The 25846-nt window shown below is 36.7% G+C and overlaps 1 protein-coding gene and 1 long non-coding RNA gene across 6 annotated transcripts in view; one reads left to right on the forward strand and one right to left on the reverse strand.

Moving 5' to 3' along the window:
* The window catches only part of LOC106883196 (uncharacterized), a 74166-nt gene extending 51238 nt beyond the window's left edge, over positions 1-22928 (forward strand). Inside the window, exons 1-2 of one of the 4 annotated variants that reach the window (XM_014934117.3) lie at positions 12580-14022; positions 22077-22928. In XM_014934117.3, coding sequence (XP_014789603.2) covers positions 22092-22754 — 663 coding nt within the window. In that variant the 5' untranslated portion in view covers positions 12580-14022; positions 22077-22091 and the 3' untranslated portion in view covers positions 22755-22928. Of the gene's footprint in view, positions 1-12579; positions 14023-15998; positions 16071-22076 lie in introns of those variants that run through there. The other 3 variants (XM_014934118.3, XM_089355280.1, XM_052969482.2) reach the window with 3 other exon arrangements.
* Positions 1935-12114, reverse strand: LOC128248358 (uncharacterized). 2 transcript variants are annotated; one of them, XR_016242624.1, is made up of 3 exons: positions 12029-12114; positions 7109-7163; positions 1935-2063 (listed from the first exon to the last, which is right to left on the reverse strand). It is a non-coding gene; the product is annotated as an uncharacterized LOC128248358 (long non-coding RNA). The 2 variants fall into 2 exon arrangements; XR_016242625.1 differs by lacking the exon at positions 12029-12114 and adding an exon at positions 7312-7442.
* Positions 22929-25846: the final 2918 nt, after the last annotated feature.

Consider the following 25846-nt stretch of genomic DNA (forward strand, 5'->3'; position numbering starts at 1 on the left):
GTGGCCATTCCAGCTCTTGACTCAGTTGGATGAACATCGATGATGTAACAGCTGGAGGGAGAAAGAGCTGTACCAGCACTGAACTGGTATTTATTTTCAGCTAAGTAGACTGGAGCAATGTGAAATGAAGTACCTTGTTCAAGGATACACTGCTCTACCTTATTCAGGAACCAAACTTGTTATCTTATGATTGTGAACCCACCATCATAACCACTAGGCTATGCAACTTCACTTTATGTTATGATATAATATATATATATATACATACTATCAACATTATTATCAAAAATTATTATAAAATTAAATTATTAGCTATAATTTTATTAGTGTATCACACATCTAATTGCACTTACATTTCACTGATGATCAAAAGTTTGTATTAAGTCTGCAAAGCAACCAAGTAACCAGAGGTTTAAAATCTTCAAGAAAACCTTTATATATATCTATATTCTTTTATTCTTTTAAATGTTTCAGCCTTGAGGCTGTAGCCATGCTTGGGCACTACCATAATGCTGGGGCACCACCATATATAGATATATTGGGTTGTCCGGAAAGTTTGCGCCGATTTTTAAAGGAAAGAAAAAGGTCAATAAATACTTGCCATTACATTCTTAATCAACCAAATATGAACCATTTTGTTGAACAATGCGTCTCCATCTTTCCTTTAACTTGAAAATACCCTCTTCCCAGAATTGAGGTGGTTTCATGGCAAATAAGTCGAAAGGTAAGCTATTATAAATCGGTAAATCGGCATGAACTTTCCGGACAACCCAATACATATATAAGTTTGCATCAACAAAGAGATCTCATTACATGTACTTGGTGACATTAAGCAAATGCATATCTATTAATAAATCCATACCTTTATTATATATGAGCATTGAAACAAATATGAAAATTATTGTGTAACATTCCTGACAAATGCTTAAGGCAATTAAAAAACAGTTTGTACCTTCCTCCTCTTTCTTTGTCTTTTCTTTCATAATCTATTTTCATATTTTTTTCTCTCGTAAAGTATTTCAAATTTTACTCTTCCCAAAATACAGGTATCAAATATTATTGCAATATTAAATTAAAATCTAACACACTAGATGAATGAAACATATACACCACACTGACACAAAACGTGTGTGTTTTCATGTGAGACTTCAGAAAGACTAGTAATACGATCTAATAACTAGAGTCAGAAAAAGTGTGAAATCACATACGTCGTCGTCGTCGTCGCCGTGCCACCGTCGCCATCGCCGTAATTCTTGTTTAAAATCTATTTTCCAGGCTGGCATAGGCTGGACTGTTTGACAGGAACTGACGGGCCAACAGACTGTGCCAAGTTTCAGTGTCTGCTTTGTCATGGTTTCCTGAAGCCAACCACTTTACAGAGTGAACTGGGTAGTTTTTACATGGCTCCAATGCTAGTGAAGAGAAAGAAAAAGTAGTGCCGGTACCACACACACATGCATACACACACACACACACACTCACACACATGCACGCACGCACGCACACATTCAAACATGTAAGCATATACCCTTATGAACATAAAACATACATACGTACATATATATCATCATTTAACATCTATTCTCCATGCTGGTATGGGTTGGATGGTTTGATGTGGTAAGCCAGTGGGCTGTAACAAGCTCTATTGTCTCGTTTGGCATGGTGCCCTTCCTAACACCAGCCACTTTACAGAGTGTATTGGGTGCTTTTTTATGGCACCAGCACCAGCAGATGAAGACAAAGTCCTTACAACTGGGGTGAGGGGAGTAGTATTGAGGGATGTGGCTTTGTGCCAGTTGATGAGAGATAAAGAAAAATAATAGAAAGATAGAGGTAAGTGTCTTGCCGTAGAAGAGATACAAGGATATTCCAATTCCACTGTTGATAAAGCTGGAATGTCATCCCCTAATGTAGCAACCATGTCAGCATTATTGTCCTTCGAGGGTAAACTCTTTTCCTGCAAGTACTTGATAAGATCATGATGCCAAATTTTGTCCATTTTCAAGAGAAGTTGCTACTAGTTACTTTTGAGGTTGTCATTGAACTGTGAGATGTCGGTTTACCTGGAAAGAAACAATGCAGCTATTAACAAGAGCACTCAGAGAGTGTAAACCTCTGCCAAGGCAACACCAATGTCCTTTCAATGATTAGCCAGAGATGATTATTAAAATGAGAATATCTGAAATAAACTCGACTGCTCTCACAAACGAGAATACTAAAAATGAACCCAACTGCTCTCAAAAATTAAGTTAAAAAAAAACGGAAAAATAATCTAGCATCTTTGTCCAGTAATGGATCAATCCTAAAATCTAATCAGTTCATGCCAGTCATGAGGCCAAACATCCCTGAAAGTCTCATCCGAATCCATCCAGCGGTTCTTGAGATATCTTGTCCACGGACAAACAAGCAAACACGACTGAAAGCAATACATCCACCTTCGCTAAGGCAGAGGTAATAAGAAGAGTTGAAATTAATGCATGCAAGATTTCACAGCTGTAGCATAACTCCTTCATAGCTAACCTATGAATTTTTCAGCCCAGCCTCATATATATCCTCATCATCCTAATCATTATCATTCTACATCTGTTTTCCATGCTGGCATGGGTTGGATAGGTCATAATGTTCTAGGTCATCTCCTATTGGGAGCTGCTTCTCCGATCGACTAGTGCTTGTACATGACATTTGGTTTGGTTTCTCCAGTTGGGTGCCTTTCATATTGCCAACTTCTTTACAAAGTGTACTGAGTGCATTTTCTCATAGTATCAACAGTAGAGATATTGAACAGTCTTTGATGAACAGGTTTAAAGTAATGTCATAATCTTCCATATTCTCAGCTCATTTGCAAACCACTTAAATGCATTTAAAAAATTTTTATTAGAACATTTAAATACAAAGAAACAGGAAAGAAGCAAGATAAAATAAGGAAAAAAAAAACAGGGTTGGGGAAGTGTCAGAAGATGGTGGGGAAGGGGAAATAACCACACTGGAACAATAACTGGAACAAATGGTGTGCACAGCTGTGCCCTGTGGTAATGACCACAATGATGTTGCCATGGAGAATGGTTAGCAACACTTGCTGCAACAGCCACTCCACCTTGCAGGACTTGTTTCTCAGACGGGTTGCTGTTATCCCTATTTTGCAGAGGAAATCAGTAGTACAGAGTCCCAGAACATGTGACGGCTTGATGATGAACAACACAAAGTGATACTGGCCAGCTAGGCTCCTGTATTTAATGATTTTTTTCTCTTCCATGTTACAGGCAGCAACACCTGGGTTTGCAGCCAATGCTACAAGGTTGGAGAGGGAGAATGTGTCCCTACACATTACATTCCAGACTAGAGATCTGTCTTTTATCTTTTACTTTTTAGTCATTAGTCATGTGACATGCTGGGGGACCGCCTTAAATTTTTAGTTGAATGAACTGACCCCAGTACTTATTCTATCTGACTCTTTTGCTGAACTGCTAAGTTATGGGGACACAAACACATCAACACCAGTTGTCAAGCAGATATAAACACATAGATATATATATATGTAACGGTTAATGTTTTTGTGTTGTGTAGTCGATTGGTCACCAATTGTAACGGTATCGAAATGTTAAAGTCAGAGATTACCAATTGTAACGATAAGTATTATTTACCAATTGTATCAGGTTATAAGATGAACGATGAAGAGTGATCGAAATTTTTATAGAAATATTTATTTACCGTTACTCTAATAAGATGCCATACCACAATGGGTAGGTTAGTGTAATCGTATAATGCAGTTCTTAAAACATGCAAGGTAAAGAAAGTTAATTTCGGCCTTTATAGGTGTGTACACATTCTTGTAGTAGTAAACAGATAAAAAGATAGGGTAATGTTACCGAGAAAAGGATGCAAGCTAGTGATAGTTATAGAGTCGAGGGAAGTTGTGTCTCATAGTTGGCTGGTTAATTTAAATTTGGGTATAGTGGATCGAATCCACTTCATGCCTGCAAGATTCACCACACACACATATATATATATACACACACGCACATACACACACACACACACACACGCACATGCATAGGATCTAGTTGGTTTGGCTGCCAGCATTTCAAAAATCTATGTTTATCGAAAATTTTAAAATTTGGCACAATAGTATACTTTTCTGAGCTGAATTGCTGAGTTGTTTCACTTTTACCAGAAAATTGGTTTTAAAAAGTTATAGAGGTTTAAATTTTGATCATTTTCACTCAGTCAAGAAACAGGATTTGGAAGCTGTCATTTTGTTTGTGACTGCACATTTTGTCATCAACATCTTGAAAATAGCAGGTGTTGACAATATTTGTAAAACAACACGTGTTTTGCAGTTTGAAGCACTCAATAAGCATTTAATGTGATAGCATGAACTTAAAAGATTTATCCAAAAAACGTTATTTGTCTGTTATTTTTAACACACCTCACAACCACCTCAATGACTAAAAGAAATAAGTAGTTTTAAGCTTTCAATATGCATTTAATGCAAATGCGATCAAGAACATGTTACATGCGATAAACACATTACAATTTTTCCCCACAAATGGTTTTACCACAATACAGTTTTACCAGAAAGATTTGGAAGAATTAGATGAAAGTTCTCCAGTAATTTTCTTTCATGTAAATAAATGCTTATGTTAATTTAAAAATTTGCCAGCAAAATCTTATAAAATGACAATGTTCTATAAGATGTACATGTTTATATGTTATGTATGAAAATAAAAGAGTGAACAGAATATGTTTAAAAAGCAAACATTTAAGCATGTGATAGGCAACACATTACAAAATATTTTAAAAATTAAAAACTAAAGTTAGAAATACATTCAATCAATTTCTCAAACAACTCACAATTTTCATATCTCCTGCACCACAAATTCAGAGATATGAATTTACTATAGAATGGTGAGTGTCACAGCATCGTTTATTACCTTGCTTCACAGAGGCCCACCTACTCTCCACATGTTGAATGTGGGTACCATCTTTCCAATTAACAAACCGAACGCTGTGGTTCAGATATATACAATGGGCTTCTTTCAGTTTCCATCTACCAAATCCATTCCCAAGGCTTTGGTTGGCTTGAGGTTATAATAAAAGATACTTGCCCTAGGTGCCATGCAGTGGGACTGAACCTGGAACCATGTGGGTGGGAAGCAAACTTACCACACAGCCTTGTTGATTATTTTTTTCTTTTAGTGGTGTCAGCATTAGAGATGTAGTCTTGCTCACCTGTAGGCGGGGGTGAGGTGTAGCAGGAAACAGGACATCATGGAACCAGCACAGGTAGAGGAGTGCTTTGTACACAATATATGTAGAAAGTACTGAGTGACCTAAAGCTTATAAACTGAGAGTGAGGGGAATAGGGAGGGGAGCAATGACAGCAGAAAAATCTGTCATGGGTTGTTAGGAGAGGATAAGAGTGTATGTACAGATGTGCAGAGTGTACTCAATAACCCAGAGTATGTACGTTTGTTCAGGTGACTGAGGAGAGGAATTGGGGAGAGAGAGAGAGAGAGGAGAGTGTTGATTGGAAATATAACAGGGAAAAGTTAGTGTACATTGGGTAGTGGAATGAGGGTTGCTTGATGCAGCCTGAAGGGCAAGGGGGTGGTGTGTGCATGTGTTTGTGTGTATGAGAGTATGTGTGTGTGAGCATGTGTGGAAAAAGAGGAACTTAGTCATCACTTGCAAGTAAGTATGATGACCAGATAGCTTGTGCCATGCTTCCATTAATTGTTTTAGATACCTATATGTAGTTACAACCAAACCCATCCCTCACCCTTCAGTTCTCCCATCCTGGACCTAGCAGAACAGAGTAACTGTGACAGTTGAAGGGAGAGAAAACTATGCCAGCAGGAGGGTGGTATTCGCTTACAGGTGAGTGGACTGGAGCAATGTGAAATGAAGGACACAATGCACTACCTAGTCCAGGGTATGAACTCTAACCACTAGGACACACACACGCACGCACGCGCGCGCGCACACTGTTAAAGTATGTTATACTATTTTTGGAAACCCTGAATATATTTCTGTCTTACATCTATTTTTCTATGCTTGCATGACTGGAATAATTTATTTGATTAAATGCTTTTCACAGTTGGCTGACCATTTTACTATTAAACCACTCAACTGTATAGAAAGAATGGAATCTTAGGTTTTTTTTAAATCTGTTTCATTAAGCAAACTAAAGCAAGTAGCACTTGGTATATTAGACATAACACATCGAAGGTTAAAGCATCTGAAGCTGTAGCCAGGTTGTCATAGTTCTAGTTTTACGAAGACAAAGTATATATAGATGACTGTTCTCTTCAGCTGAAGAGAGATTTTGGGATGCCAATGCACAAAGTATGATGTTACATGGCACGAAGACATAAGCTCTGAATGCTGGAAGAATGTCTGAAAACTTAAGACATAAGTTAACTCTTTAGTATTCAGATTACTGTTAAAATACAGTGCTTGTTTATTCACATCATTTTGAATTAATCATGCATTATAGCCTTAATATTTCGATGCCATGACTGTTTATGTTTAGAATGACATTGTAGGGTTGGTGTGAGAGGCTGGATCAGGCCAGCTTGAATATAAATCATGTTGAATATTTGGGCCTGATATGGCCAGTTTAAATGCTAAACGGTTAAACATGCTCCACTAGATGTGTAGTGCCAACATGCATGAACAACAGAGCAAAACTGATCTGAGAGTAAAACTGGGAATGGAATTAGTCTAATGAAATAATGATGATGATGATGATGATAATAATAATAATAAGAAGAAGAAGAAGAAGCTGGACATAGTCTTAATTGAGAAAGAAAACAAACATGTTGGATCATAGATATAGCATGCCCAGCTGACAACAAGGTATACGATAAGGAAGAAAGAAAAGTCGATAGATATGATAGGTTAGCTTGGGAAGTTAAGCAGTTGTGGTCGATGAAAAAGATAGCAGTAGTACCAATAATTGAAAGAGCCCCGGGAACGGTGAGCAAAAATCTCAAAAAGTACGTGGAACAAATAGGGGCTGCAGTAAGGGTGGAGCACTTGAAGAAAACAGCACTACTTGAAACCACCTGAATACTCCGGAAGGTGCTAAAAAAATAAGAGGTGTTACCTTAGTTCACTGGTAGGGAACAGCTGACACTGTAGTACATCTCCAGCGTTAGAAGCTGTGCAAAGGCAATAATAATAATAATAATAATAATAATAATAATAACAATAATAATAATAATAATAACAATAATAATAATACATAACAAAAATAATAATAATACACACAAAAACAGACAAATACATAACAAAAACACCAGGACTTACAAATATATATAACATACAGAAAATTGCATGACTGGGCACTGCACACATCCTACGCAAAACACTTTCAATACAGTAACCATAAGAGCATCACAGCAAACCACAGCACATACCCAAGGCACACATAGCTGCGCTCGGTAGTGAAGTGAAAGCACGTTATAAAAATAAAACTACTGAATAATAATAATAATAATAATTATTATAATAATGATAATGATAATAATGATTTCTTTTATTGGCCACAAGGGTCCAAAACATGGAGGACAATATTACAAAAACAAAAATGTATGTGTAGTAACGCCTGCGCATGCGTTGTCTTACGCATGCGTAGAATTAATAAAGCAAGCGTTTCCCGCTCAATTCATTCTCTTTCATGCTGGCCAGCGATTGAGCATGGACGTGTGTTTAAAAGCTGTCCCTACATCTTTCGGTCTTATACTCGACAGCTCGTTATTCTCACCTCTAAAGATGTATAACTAAAGATATGTATGTTTTACCAAGTAAATAAATGTTGTTTGAGTTGTTTAGTCTGGAGTTCAGCATTCCGTCTATTTCCTTAATTTTATAGTAGAAAGTCAGGTATACAATCTAAAGATGTATAACCCACTTTCTACTAAATATGGTTAACATCAATCAAGTGGAGATAATACCACATTAAAGGGTATAAAAGAGGATATATAATAGAAAGTAGAGAATTAATAATAAATAGATAAATAAATAAATAAATAGAATTCCCCATAGCAGGGCAGTCCACTTAGAGTAATCTGGAGTAAAATCCAAGATTACACAAAAATCCTGGATTACTCTGCCATCTCTCAGGCATGAGAAAGTACCCTTTTCCAGTTTCTTTCCTCCTGCTCAGAAAAGCATATTCTCAGTAAATCCATTTAGTCTCATCAGTAATGCCACTGTCGACCACCTTTTGATAAACACACTAGGAGGCAGCACCTCCCTCACCTTCCTCTTCAAATGATATTTGAAGAAATTGATGAGGGCTAGACCAGATAGAAATGTTCCTGTCTTCAAACTTTTCAGATGGGTCCACCACACAGCCTCTTTTGCCACAACCACTAAGCAGAGGAAGATCTGCCTTCCTTCTCTGCTAAGGGAAGGTGGTGTATTGATCTTCACTATATCCTCAGCAGACAGCTGAATTTGTCATAGATGCGACAACACCTGCTCCACACAATCACACAACTCTCTAATGCATGGACACTGAATTATTTCATGCAGGATAGTTTTGTCCTCCTGCAAGCTTCTTGGGCAGGTTTGGCTGTTGGCACTTGGTCTACGTTTGACCCATGACTGCAGCTTTGTCAATGAGATGAGCTACAGAAAAACATGTCACGCAAAAGATGCCCACACAATTTCACTCTTATTTTTGTTGTTGTCCACATCGTCGCAGTGATCGAAATATTTCTATAGATGCGACAGCCTCAAAGCGTGGCTCTGCATCATTAACGATGGCATCTTAAGACCACAATGGTGTGGGTGTTGACAGCAGATGGTTTTCTGACCAGTGAAACCTGACTTCCATAAGAATTGGAAAAGCAAGCACTTCAATCTGGTCAGAGTTTTCTTAGGACAAGATACAATGATTAGGCGGTAGTACACTACTGAGGTGATATATGCATTCACTACTTCTGCTCGGCCTTTCAGAGACAACTTCCTTTCTGCCCATTTCTGGGTGAGCTTGGCCACCCTAGTCATGACCCTTTCCCAGTTCCTATCTACCTGGAGATCTGGTCTGACACAGACTCCGAGCACTTTCACCTGACCCTCTGTCAAACGACAGAAGTCACTGCTAGTCAACTTGCTTCTCTAAGAACCTAGTTGTAGACCTACTGACTTGTCCTGGTTTATGAATGCTTCTGCACATTCCTGATATTCTTTCAGTATGGTGTTGATCTTTTCTATGTCCGAAGAGTCCAACACCATAACAGTGATGTCACCTGCATATGACAGCTCTCCTGTGACCTAGTTCCAGCGGGATACCCCTCAAATTCTCCATCCTTCGCAGCAAGGGTTCTAAAGCTAAAATATATAAAAGCAGGGAGAATGGTCATCCTTGGTGTACCGAGAGTTCAATACTGAAAGGTCCCAAGAGGTGGCCATTCAATTTGACAACTGGACATAGAAATTTAATGAAATAAAAGCAATAATATTAAATCTAATGAAATTATGATAATGATAATTATTAATTTTTGTCTAAGGTCAACAATTTCGAATGGATGTGTGTAAGCTGATTACATCAACCTAAGTACTTGAAATAATGGTAGTAATGAGAAAAAAAATGATGCTGGTTTTTAAAATTCTTATTGATATAGAAATACAATGTATAGATAGCATGATAACAGAGAAAAAAATGTGTCCAGGCTTCAGAAGAGGAAAACAAACTCAAGGAAGTTATGGACATAGTGTGATCTGATCTCAGGATGCTGGATCTAACTTCAATTTTGGTCACATCCTACTGCGCTAACACTAACCACCTTGCTGAATCCTTCCTTACAGCAGAAAAAAAAAGCATCCTGCATTTCTGAAAGTTCTTCCACCCCATCTATGTACTTTTCAAAGGCCAGCTTATAGATGTTCTTGCTGAACATAAATTGTATCAATCTGACCAGTTAAGAAGCTAGAAAGGTCATGAACACTACCCCTTCCTCTTAATCAGGTTCCAGTACTAAACCCTAAGATTATCATTATTATTTAACATTCACTTCCCTTGAGTATAACTGTGTGACTGAGGGTACATCATCATCATCATCATCATTTAACCTCTGTTTCCATGCTAGTATGGGTTGGACAACTTAACAGTAACTGGCAAGGCCAGGAGCTGTACCAGATTCCATAGTCTATTTTGGCTTGATTTCTAACGCCGGATGTCCTTCCTAACACCAACCACTCTACAGAGTGTACTGGGTGCTTTTTATGTGGCACTGTCACTAGTGCTTTTTACATGGCACCAGCGCCCACACCAACACTTTTTATGCAGCATCTTGGTTTTAGGATCTCAATCTATTGTGGTGGGTGGGTCTTCTTGAGTACAGCAATGCACCATATATTATGGTCCTCTGTCATTGCTTTCATAAGGCTCACCATTTTGAGATCAGCCTTTAATACTTTGTCCTATGTCTTCCTGGGTCTCACTCTTTCACAACTTCCCTCCACATTAGGTGATCAGCACTCCTTTATGCAACTGTCCTCATCCATCCATATCACAAGACCAAATCAGCACAGTCTCCTCTCTTGCACACTGTGTATAATTCTTACTGGGGTCTCATCAGAGTGTCTACATCACTTGGCCAATTTCAGAGAAACAAGTAGCCAATCTGCTTATTTACACAACAAATCTAGTAGCTTCAGAGAACTAGAGCAAATAACTTGCATAGCTTTAGGATTTAACACTTTACACATGTACACATACATAATTGGTTTGATGTCATCTTTTCCAAGTTTGCATGAGTTGGCTGAGTGTTGTTGAAGGAGATATTTTGACAGCCAGATACTCTTTCTGTCTCTGTGTACCTGCCTTCAAGTAAAATGATATTTCTCCTTGTCTTTTGAACTGTGAACAGCTCAATGACAGGATATGCTTTCATGGATTTATTGTAAGCAAACAGCTTTGATTTTGTATGAAGGTGACTTTTTCAACAAATAGCATGCATATGTGAAAACAAGGGAAACAGGAAACAGGAAATTCACACACACACACACACACAACAGCCTTATTCTAGTTTCCATCCACCAAATTTTGCTCATATTATATTGCTTAGACTATGGCCATAGCAGAAAACATCAGCCTACAGCATCCACTCAGTGGAAATGTACCTTAACTATTTGGTTCTGAAGTGAATTTCTTACATGACTAAATGTGTGTGTGTGTGTGTGTGTGTGTGTGTGTGTGTGTGTTTGATGGGCTTCTGCATAATTTCTGTTAATAAAAATTCACTCATGAAGTATTGGTCAATGTATGGTTATAGTGTAAGCTGGCAGAATCATGAGCAAGCTGTCTTCATATTCTGAGGTCAACTTTATGTTTCATCCTTTCATGACCGATAAAAATAAGTACCAGCTGAGCACTGGGGTCAATGTAATCAGCTTAGCCCCACCTCTGAAATTGCTGGCCTTGTGCCAAAATTTGAAATCAATCTATGGTTATAGTGGAAGACACTTGTCCAAAGGTCCATGCAGCAGGACCAAACCTGGAATTATGTGACTGAGAACTGAACTTCTTAATCACACAGCCAAACCTAAATACATAATATAACACTTGAAGTGTTATTGAATTGAAGATTTAAGATCTAGTTGCTACTGTTATTGTTTAATGTTACTGCTTAACCTCTGGATAATCCTGATCAAGCAGACCAAAATGATTCCAACTGTGACCATTCCTTCTATTTAATCAGAGATATCTAGAATGGGTGAAGTCCAACTACTATTTCTTGCTGATTGGGTGACCATGCAGAGATCCTTTTGTCAACTTGTCAATAATTTTGTCCAGTACTGTGTCTTAAATCAAGTTTGCTTTTCAATCAAATTTTTATTATTAATTTGTGAATTTTAATTAATTAATTAATTAGGAGGAGAGGACATATGTCTTGGGTATAACTTTAAACTGCAACTGAATCAACCACTCACAAGGGTTTCCACATAGATTCCATCTATCAAATTTCACTCAAAAAGATTTGCTCAATTCAAAGCTATAGTAAAATACACTTACCCAAGATGTTGTGCAATGAAATTGAACCTAGAACCATATAGTTGCTAAGCTAACTTTTTAACCACTCAGCAATGCCTGCAACAAGGTAAATTGATATGTTATGGAATTTCAGGGGTAAATCAATGGTTGAATTAATTTTAGATTTATTGATCAGTCTAACTACAAAGTGACATAACACTACCAATAAACAGAGTATTTGACAATAATTTGACACTTTCACAGTCTTCTACAAATAAACAGGGAATTCTTTAAAAGAAATTACATAAGAACATCATCTAAGCATGTCTGGAATTATTATTATGCTTGCTAAAGATCAAATTAAACTAATAAATATTAATTTCAAATTTTGGCAAAAGGCCAGCATTTTGGGAGAGAGAGTAAGTCGTTTACATCGATCCCTGTATTCAACAAATACTTATTTTATTGATCCCGAAAGGATGAAAGCAAAGTCGACCTCGGCGAAATTTGAACTTAAAACGTAAAGCTGGATGAAATGCTGCTAAGCACTTTGCCCGATTTGCTAACGTTTCTGCCGGTTCGCTGCAGTCATATTTGGGAGTTGTCACCCCTTGCCTAAAGGACGAATTTTATTGACGTTTTCTTTCCTATTAACCCTAACGTGATTCTTATTACTGAAACTTTTATAAGCTCGACTCGATCAGGTATATTAAAACTCACTCGGCTATTCTTTAGAACTTCGATACTTTGGCTGACTAGTAAAAGAGCGTAACTTCATGGGATGAAATAAGAAACGGTGATATCGTATTTTGGTAGTAATAAGAATTTTCTAAACTAGGTTGGGGAGAAATAGAATATCATGTTATTGTTTTATCCCAAGTCAGACTTGATCCAACAGGTCTACAATTGGTGACGTTACAGCTTTGAACATTCCGATCTTCTCCCAGTAATCATAGTGTACCTTGGAGAATGTTACTGAATGTATCCATTTATTTAAGACGTTCGGGTGACAGTCGCTTGAAGATTTGTCAGTTTTGTCTATTCTTTCATGTTTATAACAAAATAATGGAAAATTAGAATCAAACAAAAAAGAAAAGAAAAAAAAACATTCATAATCTCCGTATTTTTAAGCGTGGAATTAAATAAAAGAAATCAAAGCAAGTTAAAAACAAAAACATTGTGGTGGTGGAAATCGCAATCTCCGTTGTTGAAAACATCAAGAATTCAAAAAAAATTTTGAGGAGAAAAAAAAGGGGGTGGGGGTCAGTCTACTCGTCAACACCGAATAGTATTAATATTTCCAGTTTATGTAATGGTCATAAAACGAAAAAATGTATTTGACTGTTTATTCTATTACGTCGGACAGGATTCCATATGGGTGGGGTCCATAATTTTTTCCCCTTCTACTATAGACACAAGAAATTTAAAGGAAGCTAGTCGATTACATTGACTCCAATGCACAATCGGTACTTATTTTATCGACTCCGAAAGGATGAAAGGCAAAGTCAAGCTCAGGGGAAATTGGGCTTGTAACACAAAAACCGGAATAAATGTCGCTAAGCATTTTGTTCGGTGAGCTACAGATTCTGTTAGCTCTTCAAGGGACACAACTCCCAAATCAAAAGCTGATAATAAAATACCGCAACCAGACCTAACCTAATGTATTTTCAGATATTCCTCTTTCTCTCCACTTTTCTTTTTTAACAATCTTAGCTATCACTTTTAGTCACCTCATTTTAAACGTTTATATTTTTAAATAAGTACCTAAAATAACTATTCACCCGGTACTCAACATCTCTCTCTCTCTCTCTCTCTATCCATCCATCTATCTATCTATCTATCTATCTATCTATATAAATTTCAGTCAGTTGTCATAGTTATATACAGGTGCTCGCCGCGTCTATATAAACACATGCACACATAAAGTTATAAAAACACCTACGCAAATTCAGATTTATTATAAACACCAGGGTACATAACTTGAGAAACTTGTTTGTCTTGTAGTCATTACACGGTCACAAGTTGCTGTGCAAAAGGTTTGTAGTTATTTTATTGCATGACTTAATGCATCTGTGATTTTGATAATGGTTAAATATAATATATAACATTGTCTTTGTGTTATTAGATAAAGTATTACAGTTGGATAATTTTGATAATTCGTGAAACGCAGGTAAACTATATATATTGGGCGGTGTCTTCATGAACAATAGAGCTTTGTCAAAATATTCTTATCACAAACCAGACAGACTTCCTTTGTTGCTTTACCTCTCCTACTAGTTCAATTACACTAAGTCATAATTGATATATATATGTATACCGTTGACATAGGGTGCTGGGACAAAGTTCAAAACACCACCGATTATAGATATTATCAATTTGGCGGAATTCTGCTTTAAGCACCCCACATAACCACTTATAAGTTTTTAATTTTTCGGTATTTTCAGAAAATTTTTGCGGAATTGCGTTCTACACGCTGATATTCATACGATTATGCAAAAACAAAAAAAAATTTTTTTGCGTGATTTAAGGGTTATTTTTTGCACCTCTCACGACTGCCTAATACCTTCCTCGTTTGTTTGTCACTCTGACGTAATGATGTTTTTCAATATCTTTCCGGAAACACATTTAATGGTCTATTGCTGGGGTTTAAGCAAAAAATTCGGACTGTCCGTATTTTCTACCGCTTAATCAGGGAATGGTAACTTCTTTAGGGCTTCGGACAGCTGGGAACAATTATGGTGCCAAACCAGATATTTTACTTCAATTATTATTGTTGCTATTAATTTCTTTATTGTTATTATTTTATTTTTTATTTATTGTTGAATGATTTTTGTTGTTGATGGAATATAAATTATTAAATACATGAACGATAATAATAATAATTGGTTTTGATTTTGGCACAAAGCCAATAATTTTGATGGCATGGGTTTAGTCGACACCATCGATCCTAGTACTAGACTGGTACTTTATTTTTCGATCCCGAAAGGTTGAACAGCAAGGTGACCTCGGCAGAATTTGAACTGAAAATGTTATGAGCCAGAACAATTAACGCAATGTTTTTTTTTCTTTTCTTTCCGACGCATTAACAATTCTGCTAATCCACAGTCCTATTTAATAATAATAATAATAATAATAATCTTCTTTACTATAGGCACAAAGCTTGAAATTTTGGGATAGGTGACTAATTGATTACATCGACCCCAGTTGTCCTTCTCCTGTCTAGATGCATGCTCATTGCAGGCGCATTCTTTCATACCATGCTTATCACTCTCATCTACCTTTCAACAAATTTGCTGGGAAGTAGCACTCTGCACCTTCATTGCCATTTTTAAATGAAAGTTGAAAAAGTTGACGAGAAATTGGTCTGGAAGGAAAGTATTTGGAATTCAGCCCTTTTAATTTCGTTCATCATACACTTTTTTTGCTAAAGCCTCCAGACAGATGAAACCTGCATGTCCTTCTCATCTAAAGGAAAATGGCAGGACAATCTTTACAATGGACTTAGTTGATTGCCAGATGTGTCTTATACATGATAGCAGCTGTCTGATATAATTCCACAAATCAGTTGTGTTAATGCATTAGACAAATGCATGCAGGATGGTTCCATTGCTCTGTGCACTTCTTGGATACATCCAGCTGACAGCACTTCTGTGTCTGTAGACTTTATCTCAAAGTAACAACATACACTGATAGCACTGCTAAGTCACAAATTTCTGGAAACTATTAATGGACCCCAGCCCCTGTGGATTTATAACAACACCCCGAGTTTCCCTGAGAATGTTGTCACTTTTACCTGCCAATAATCTGATATACAGGGTGTCCACAAAGTCTGGGTACATGGGGATTAACACATACTTTAAGAAATTATTATTTTTTATATTTAATTGTTTATGTTATGATTTTATTTACTCCATGTACCCACATGGGGATTAACACATACTTTAAGAAATTATTATTTCTTATATTTAATTGTTCATGTTATGATTTTATTTACTCCATGTACCCAGGCCTTGTGGACATCCTGTAGAACTCTGATGTGAAATTTCTACCTACATATTACATCTGACAGCACTCCAAGTGCCAGGTAACCTGTCTCAGGTTTTGTTTGATCCAGAATTGCAGTTCTGATAAGGAGACTAGTTGTGGAAAAACATATTTAACAAATGGTGACCATCACCATCAAATGCATATCGTCAAAGAATTGCTGGAGATGTGGCATGCTCAGACCCCTAGTAATTTAATTTAATTAGTCTGTCCATCCAGTGCCTCACAACACTGTTGGGCTGCAAGAATGTGTTTCTCCAGTGGCTGAGATGTAGATCCATCAGCTTTTTCTGGATGATTTCGACTCCTGCCACAGCCTCATCGACCCTTAAAGTGGCGTTGATCACCTTCATGTGCTTGCAGTCCAACACTATTATGGTGACATTATCCACGTATACCAATATGGATATTTTGTATTGTAGCAATGATAGCAGAAACAACACATACAAAACAGGTTATGTTGGTATACCATGGAAAGAGGTCAAACTATACTCACTTTAGGACTCTTGCTTGAACAATGCAATTACTAATCTCTTATCATAAACCAAAGAAATAGGTTTTTTATTGTTACACAATGCCTAAAAAGTCAACTGGCTACATAATAGAAACAAATATCCTCCTCCTCCTTTAATGTCAGTTTTCTATACTGGCATAGGTTGAACAGTTTGACCAGAGCTGGTAAGCTGGAGAGCTGCACCAGCTTCTAGTCAGATTTGGCCTGGTTTCTATGGCTGGATGTCCTTCCTAACACCAACTACTACAGTGTGTGCTGGGTGGCTTTAATGTGGCACTGGTATGAGTGCTCTTATGTGGCACTGGCATGAGTGCTCTTATGTGGTACTGGCACAAGTGCTCTTATGTGGCACTGGTATGAGTGCTTCTTTTGTGGCACTGGCACAGGACTCTTGCAGACCTGAGATAAATTCTTTATTTATCAAAATTATCTTTGAGAGAAGACAAATGAATACCTTGTGGAATTTTTTTTTTTTTACATCTTTCAGTAAGGAGGGAAGACTGTGTCCATGACCCTTTATAGGGCTCCCAAAACTGGTAGGAAGGAGTTATCCTCAAACCAGAAATCTGACCAAAATCCTTGCAATAGACTGAGATCTTCTAAAAGCACTCAAGACACCAGGTGACAGTATTCAGTTGGGAGATGGATTAACACTGACTATAAGTGAGAAGAATTGAGCATCTCAAGGGATTAATAATTAATTTCTTGAATTACTATGCCATTATGGAAAAGACAATCATTTTTTTTTTTTTTTTTTTGGAAACAGGAGGTCAACTGTGAACAAACATTTCTGTTTCAATGCACATCATTAGCATGCAGAAACAAACATGAATTTGCTACAAAAGTCCTCATGGAACAGAATCCCTTTGGCTAATGATTATTTTCAATAAAATATTTTGTTCAAATATTTTGGGCGGCGAGCTGAATTGTTAGCACGCCGGGTGAAATGCTTAGCGGTATTTTGTCTGTCTTTACGTTCTGAGTTCAAATTCCGCCTGGATCGACCTTGTCTTTCATCCTTACAGGGTCGATAAATTAAGTACCAGTTGTGTACTGGGGTCGATCTAATCGACTGGACCCCTCCCCCAAAATTTGGGGCCTTGTGCCTAGAGTAGAAAAAAAAAATTTTGTTCAAGGTTTTCTGTTATTAAGCAGGAAAGTAGACAAATTACTAATTCCTTCAGGGAAATGGCCCTACACAATATGTAGAAAAGCTGTAAGTGGAAATTCCAAATGGTGTACCTTGTGCAAACTATGGATGCATAAGAGGTGCAGTGGAATTAAAGGAAGGTCAGGAGAGAAAGTAGTCTTTGTGTGAGGCAGATGTGTAGGAACAATAAACACTTATGATATACAGGAAATAGATTGCCTCAAAAATCCATGGGGATCTTAAGAGGTAGTTAATAATTTCTGTTACATAGGTGACCAAATTAGCAGTGGTGGAGGATGCTCTGAAAGTGTAGTTGGTAGAATAAGAATGGGCTGGACAAAATTCAGAGAGCTACTGCATTTGCTGGTAAGGAAGTGCTCTTCCTTGGAGTGAAAGGCAGATTGTATGAGGCCTGTGAATGAACAGTTGTGCTATGTTGTAGTAAAATGTAGACTGTGAATGTAGAGGATATGCAAAGCATGAAATGTCAGTGAGCATGTACAAGAAAGTGTAAATGTGTTTGAAAGAAAAAATGGGTATAAGAGGCATCAGATGTGCAAGAGAGAAGACTGTGTGGTCATGTGATGCACATGGATGAAAACAGCTGCCTAAAAAAAAAGGTACTGATCTCTATTCATGATTTTAATGTATTTGAAAGAAAAGTTGTTCTCTGTGTGCATGTATGTATGTCTCTCCCATCCCCAGCAAGACACCTGCTTCTGTCCCTTTATCATACTTTAACCTCTCAACATCCGGCATAAAACCACTTGCTTAAATACTACTCTCTCTACTTATTTGAGGAGCTTGTCTTGTGAGTTACTTGGTGACTTCACCAGTGTCAGTGCTATGTAAAAAAAAAAAACACCCAGTACACTCTCAGGTGGTTGGCTGTAGAAACGATGACAAAGTAGACATTGAAACTTGAGGCAGTCTTCTGACTTGCCAGCTCCTGTTGAAGTGTCTGACTCTTGCCAGCATGAAGAAATGGACGTTAAAAGATGATTATATATATATATATATAAGTCAGTAAATAGTGGGGTTGTGTTAACCGCACGTGGAGAAATAATAGGAAAATGAAAAAAAGCCAGAATGCTGAAAACCGGTTAGAAAAAATCTTTATTAAATTATGCTTCCAGTTCAGCATTCTGGCTTTTTTTCATTTTCCTATATATATATATATATATATATATATATATATATATATATATACATATATGTACGTGCTTGTGTATATGAATATATCCTGGGTGTTCCAAAATTAAGACAACTGAAGTTTTGGGCTTTAATAACTATGAATAAATGTGATAAGATATGAAAATTATACATAATTATAAAAGCTTAGTGTGTTGTCGTTTTGTTTCAGACTAAATAAATTCAGATTTATCAATTAAATAATGGCTGTAGACCGAAATACAATCATAACCCTCCACATAGGCAGCAAAAGCTTAAAATTAACCGAACAGCAGTTTGGAAAATTGTCAAGAAATTTCAAGAGACTCGTTCCACTGTTGATTGACCTGGACATGGCTGAAAAAGAAGTTTGTGGATCCCTCAGCTTATCAAAAGTACCAGAGAAAATATATGGTGAGATCCTCATTGTTCTGTCAGAAAACTGGCTGCCACAGCAAAAATAGGTTGAACATCGATGTATTGAGTGCTGAAGGAGGATCTCAGGAACCACCCCTACAAGATGATTCGCCATCATGAGCTAGCAAGTTTATAAGGCCTTGAGACTGGAGAGAAGTTGTTTTATCATGTGTCAGATTGCTGAAGGCACGCTGCCCAACCTGTTGTTTACTGATGAAAAGAAATTTGACATTGAACAAACTGTAAACCACTAGAATGACTGACTTTGGAGTGTATCTGGCTCTGTCAAGGGTAGACTTGTAAATCGACGTCAAAGTCTACAGTCAATTATGGTTTGGGTGGCTGTGATAGCCACTGGAAGGTCTCCCCTTGTTTTTGTGTCCTTGGGTGTTAGAATTCACACCCAGTGATATATTAGCAAACTTCTGAAAGCTGAACTGCTTTCATGAGTGAATGAGCACTTTCAAGGTGCACCTTGGAGCCTTCAACAGGACTTAGCACCATCCCACAGCTCCAAACAGACACAACACTGGATTCAGAAAAATATTCCATCGTTCAAAGGAAGGATGTTGGATTTTTCTGTTTGGTCCATTCTGGAGACGAGGATCTTGAGCACTCCTCATGCTTTGCTTAATTAAGGTAAAACTGCACCATGAATGAGCTTTGATTCCACAAAAACAGCTGTGTGCTGCATGTGAAGCATTTACACCTAGACTTAAGGCTGTGATTCGAAACAGATGCAGTCATATTGAATAAATGTGGTAGTGTCATAATTGTGTTTCCTTTACCATTGCAATGTTCTGACCTGAAATATAACAATATTTTGCTTTGACAAAATTGTAAAAAGCTGGTTGCCTAAATTTTGAGATACCCTGTATATGTATATATATTTATATATATATATATATATACATAGATCTGTATGTGTGTGTGTACATAGATCTGTATATGTGTATTCACACACACACAAAATTGTGGTTCAGATAATTTTTGATAGAATTTTAAATAACCTTAATTCTGTTTTGTATCTCTTAAAAACTGTTATCATTGTTGTTCACTCTGGATGAGCAGATCCATGATTGGAGACATTCCAGCCATTGCCTTCCATCTTTCTCTCGGGTGTTGCATACCCAGGACTACATAATCCAATGTGTTCCTTCCTTTTGAAGGTAAAAGATTATAATTTGAGAGAAATTTGGCTGCTATCTCTAGCAGATTTTGTAGTCACATAGAGGCATCACTTGACTTCATCTCTAAAGAAGTAAAATTTGCTAAATATTATTCTGAGCAAGATAAGCAGCACTGGTTGAACTTCATTGGGAAAGAAGTCAATATAGTAGTCCTCATGAGGTCACTGTGGTTGACCTTCTAGGGGTCACTTTTGTAGTCCTTGTGAGAAGAATCTTTTCTACTCTAGACACAAGGCCCGAAATGTTTGGAGACAGGGCCAGTTGATTAGATTGACCTCACTATGCAACTGATACTTAATTTTTTTACTCTGAAAGGATGACAGGCAAAGTTGACCTTGGCGGAATTTGAACTCAGAACGTAAAGACAGATGAAATACTACTAAGCGTTTCGCCTGCCGTGCTAACGTTTCTGGCAGCTTGCCGTCTTTCGTTGTGAGAAGAATATGATTGATCTTGTGAAGTTAATATGATTGGCAGTGAGTTGGCAGAATTGTTAGCATGCCAGGCAAAATGCTTAGTGACATTTCATCTGGCTTTACATTTTGAGTTCAAATTCTGCTAGAGTCAATTTTGCCTTTTATCCTTTCAGGGTCAATGAAATAAGTACCAGTTGAGCACTGGGGGTTGATGTAATTGACTTACCTGCTTCCCGATATTGCTGACTTCATGCCAAAATTTGAAACCAATATGATTGATCTCATCATTGTACATTTTTATTAGTGAAATTTAGAATCTATTGAAAAAGTTTTGAGAAATAAGAATCAGTATGGTTATATCTTATTGATATTTTTGTGTAGGCAGAAGGCCACAAACTAGTATAGAGTGTATTTTGTCTAGTGAATACTTATATGGTTATTATTTATTTTACTGACGTTTCAAACAAAAGGAAACTGTAGGATTTGAATTCTAGACTAAGCAGGTTAAAACTAAATCCTGTAAAGCAAAGCATTTAGTCTATCAGATTATTATTTGTGCCAAATCTTTCCTTTTGTATTTTAGAAATTATTAGAAAATTTTATTTATAGGTGCAGGTGTGGCTGTGCAGTAAGAAGCTTACTTTCCAACCACATGGTTCTGGGTTCAGTGTCACTGTGTGGCACCTTGGGCAAGTGTCTTCTACTATCACCTCAGTTTGACTAAAGCTTTGTGTGTGGATCTGATAGATGGAAACTGAAGGAAGCCCATTGTACATATGTGAGTGTGTGTGTGTGTGTGTGTTTGTTCCCCATCACCACTTGATAACTGGTGTTGGTGTGTTTATGTCCTTGTAAATTAGCAATTTGGCCCGAGACTGATAGAATAAATACCAGTCTTAAAATAAAAGAAATAAGTACTGGGTTTGATTTATTCAACTAAAAATGGTTGTGCTCCAGCTTGGCTATAGTCTAATGATTGAAACAAATAAAAGATAAATTCAAGAAGCAGAAATATGGAGTGTAAAGAAATAAAGTATAAAAAAGTTCCTGATTAATGCCAAGGAGGATAGACATTGGTGTAAGATTCATAAACTATAATTATTTTGGTAATTTATAGTAATTAAGAATTAATATAAATTCTGAATGGTCAGTGTTCTGTGAATATTTTTTTCTCTTTCTTTTTTTTTAGGTTTCGTTTTTTAAAATGTCTGATTCCACATCACTCAGGTTTGCAAGTTCCTGGTATTGTCCATTTTGCCAAAGAGTCTGGATTGCTCTCCTGGAGAAAGGAATTCCTTTTAAGTATGAAGAAATTGATCCTTATAACAAGACTGAAGAATTTTTAAAACTGAATCCAAGAGGTTTGGTACCAGTGCTGATACATGATGATAAAATTATTTATGAATCTGCTGTATGTATGGAATATATTGATGAAGCTTGGCCCCAAAAACCCAAAATTATGATGGAACAACCCTATGATAAGGCTCAAGTTCGTATTTGGGGTGATTATGCTGCAAGTAAAATAATTCCATTATTTTTTGCTATTCTGAAATCAGATCCTGAAAAGCTTGGTGAGACACAGAAATCTTTTGTTGAAAATACTGGAGGTTTTGTGAAAGCCATGTCTCCAACTGGAAAATTTTTCATGGGGGACACATTTTCATTTGTTGATATGATGCTGTTTCCATGGATGCAAAGGCTGCCAGTTTTGAAACATTATAAAAGTTTTGAAATACCATCTGATCTTGATTGGTATCCTCGGTTCCAGAAATGGCTCACTGCTTGTCTTAACAGGGAGAGTGTGAAACCTACTCTTGTTGAGATAGACAAATTGATCCCAGGTTTTGATAAATATGTAAAAAAATAGAACAAGTTGCCTGAAGGATTCATTAATGAAGTATCAATACCATATATCACATTTTTAAAGCAAGCCTATATTTTATGAATTACTTTTTAAATATAGCTTTGTATTTTTTGTCGTGTTTTTTCCCTCAAATTATGTAATCAAAGTAGTAAATAAATTTTTGAGAAATATCTAAAATTTGTTATGTAAATTTCTAAATCAGTATTATTTGCTTCTCTGTTAGCTGTATATTAATCATTGTTGTTATTGTTTAGCTTCAGTCACCTTGATGAATGAGTAGACCAGTGATCAAAATGTTTTCCAGCTTGTTTTTAACTGACATAGTATATCTAGATTTACATCATTAATTGTATCGATTTTTTTTTTATGACTGATTTTCTGGTTGATATTTCCCTGCTATTTGTAGTGGGGTAAGTAATAATTTAAAACAGGCATGGGCAATCATCATCATCATTGGTTAACGTCCACTTTCCATGCTAGCATGGGTTGGACGATTTGACTGAAGACTGGCAAGCCAGAAGGCTGCACCAGGCTCCAATGTGATCTGGCAGAGTTTCTACAGCTGGATGTCCTTCCTAACGCCAACCATTCCGAGAGTGTAGTGGGTGCTTTTACATGCCACCGGCACGAGGGCCAGTCACACAGTACTGGCAACGGCCATAATTTTGATAAATGGGTTACATGAGATGCAGCTCATTATTGAGTAGGCCAAACTACTGAAAAAATTCCAGATAATTTTCCTTTAAGTGTGCCACTCAGAAATTCCTGCAGGCCACAGGTTGATATAAATGTTCCCAGTGATAGATGTGATCATGCTTGCCTCTACATTTGTATCTCCATTATTCTAGAGTGCTTGAGTCTAAATGGTATGCCATTAACGAAGCTGATATGCCTGAGACCTTCAATCATAACTACATCTATATAAAGTACTGACATCAAATCACATGGATAACATTTCCTTCTTTGCTAAGGACATAGTGTCACTGTACCTTGTTTAGAGCAGTAGAAAAGCAAATATATATATATTCAGATCTATCAGTTTTGGGTATAATGAATGACTAAACTCTGGTACAGCACTACATCACCCTCTTTATATACCTGGAGGTACTTCAACATCCTGAAGCTGCTTTTACACTCTGGAAATGCTTCACAAGAGAAATATGAGTGTTATCAGGAATTTACAAAAGATAATTATATGGAATATTTACATTACCTAATTTGATTTTGAAGGGAAGAATAGGGGATATTTTTGTGTCACTCTCTTGCCAAAATTTGGAGAAAATATGTGCAAAACAATTTGGTGACATTTTGGTAACTGATATTGTAATGCAGAGAAAAGAATTCATCACCACCATTACAGGGTTTATTTGTATCACATATAAAACATTTTTCAGCTTCAGTTAGGCTTTATAGGGTTAAAATAATGTAAAGAATTTATCATGGACATTTTACCAAGGAGTCTGGATTGGTCTCTTGGAGAAAGGAATTCCTTTTAAATATGAAAAAATTGATCCTTATAACAAGACTGAAGAATTTTTAAAACTGAATCCAAGAGGCTTGGTACCAGTGCTTGATACATGATGATAAAATTATGAACTTATCATTGGACATTTGAAAAAAAAAAAAAAGCACTAAGCCAAATACATCATGAAATTTTGTTATAAACAAGTTAGAAATTAAATTTGTCAATTATTCTCTCCCTTCCTTGTATTATAACATTTATTTATTATCAATTATAAATCACAATTAGTGAATTGGTTTTAAGTTTCTAATGGCTCAATCATCTGTTCGTTGCATTTCTCAGGGTGAGAATGACAAATGGATGGGTATATATATATGACTTTCCCCAGACACAACAGAATATGTATATACATATTATCTTTTTTATTTATCATTTATACTTGTTTTAGTCATTTGACTGCAGCCATGCTGGAGTACTGCTTGAAAACAATTTTAGTTGAATGAATCAACCCCAACACTTATTTTTTTTTTAAAGCCTGGTACTTATTCTATCAGTCTCTTTTGCCAAACTGCTAAGCTACAGGGATGTAAACACACCAACATCAGTTGTCAAGCAGTGATGGGGAACAAACACATACACGAAGGCACACACACACACAGACATATACATATGTATATACAAGAGCTTCTTTCAGTTTCTGTCTATCAAATCCACTCACAAGGCTTTGGTCGGGCTGAAGCCACGGTAGTGGACTGTACAAAGTGTTGTACAGTGGGACTGAACCTGGAACCATGTGGTTGGGAAGCAAACTTCTTACCACACAGCCATACCTGCCCCTGGCTTTTATAATCTTAGCAGTACTATTCAATTAATTATTCCAGTCAAATGCAGTCATGATTTTATTAATTCTATAAACCTACTCCGTGATTGCATGATTTCTCGTAACTAAGGAAGATATGTGTGGCACAGAAGTGGATGTAAGTGTTGGATATGTTTAGCTTAGCTGCTAGGCGACAGCCTTACTTGATTATACGAGCAGTTCCTATGCTGAGCCGAAGTCCAGATCTTGATACAAATACTTGACACTAGGGTAATTATTATAACCCATAACGATAAAAGATAAAGTTAACTCCAATGGAGTTTTAATTCAGAGTGTCAAAAGATTCAATTAAATACCGAAACCCATTTATTCTGGTGCTTCTTTGTCTTTGCTGCTGTACGTAAATGGTTGGCGGTATCTATCAAAATGAACACCGGAACAGAATTATCTAAGGGAAGTAACTGTAAGAGCCTTGGATATTAAATCACTGCTGAGTTATTTCTCGTTCAACAAGGAACCAATGATTGCTATCCGTAGTTTAGCTGATAACTCGATAATTTGGAACTTTAATAAATAGAAGTAAATAAATAAATTAAAACGATTATGCAAACAATTTTAAACTTGTTTTTGTAACGTTAATAGTTGCAGATGATCACATCCCGCAAAATTCCGTTGAACTCTGTGGGATGTGAACTTTGTGGTGTTGAATTGATGTTATTTTTCTTTCTCTTCTTTCTTCCTCTTTTCTCCCCTTTTTTTCTTTGTTCGCTCATGTTTGTGTTTTTAGTAACTTGTAAGGCATAGGAACGGTTG

Source organism: Octopus bimaculoides, chromosome 7, assembly GCF_046866305.1.
Source record: "Octopus bimaculoides isolate indiv1 chromosome 7, ASM4686630v1, whole genome shotgun sequence".
NCBI lineage: Eukaryota > Metazoa > Mollusca > Cephalopoda > Octopoda > Octopodidae > Octopus > Octopus bimaculoides.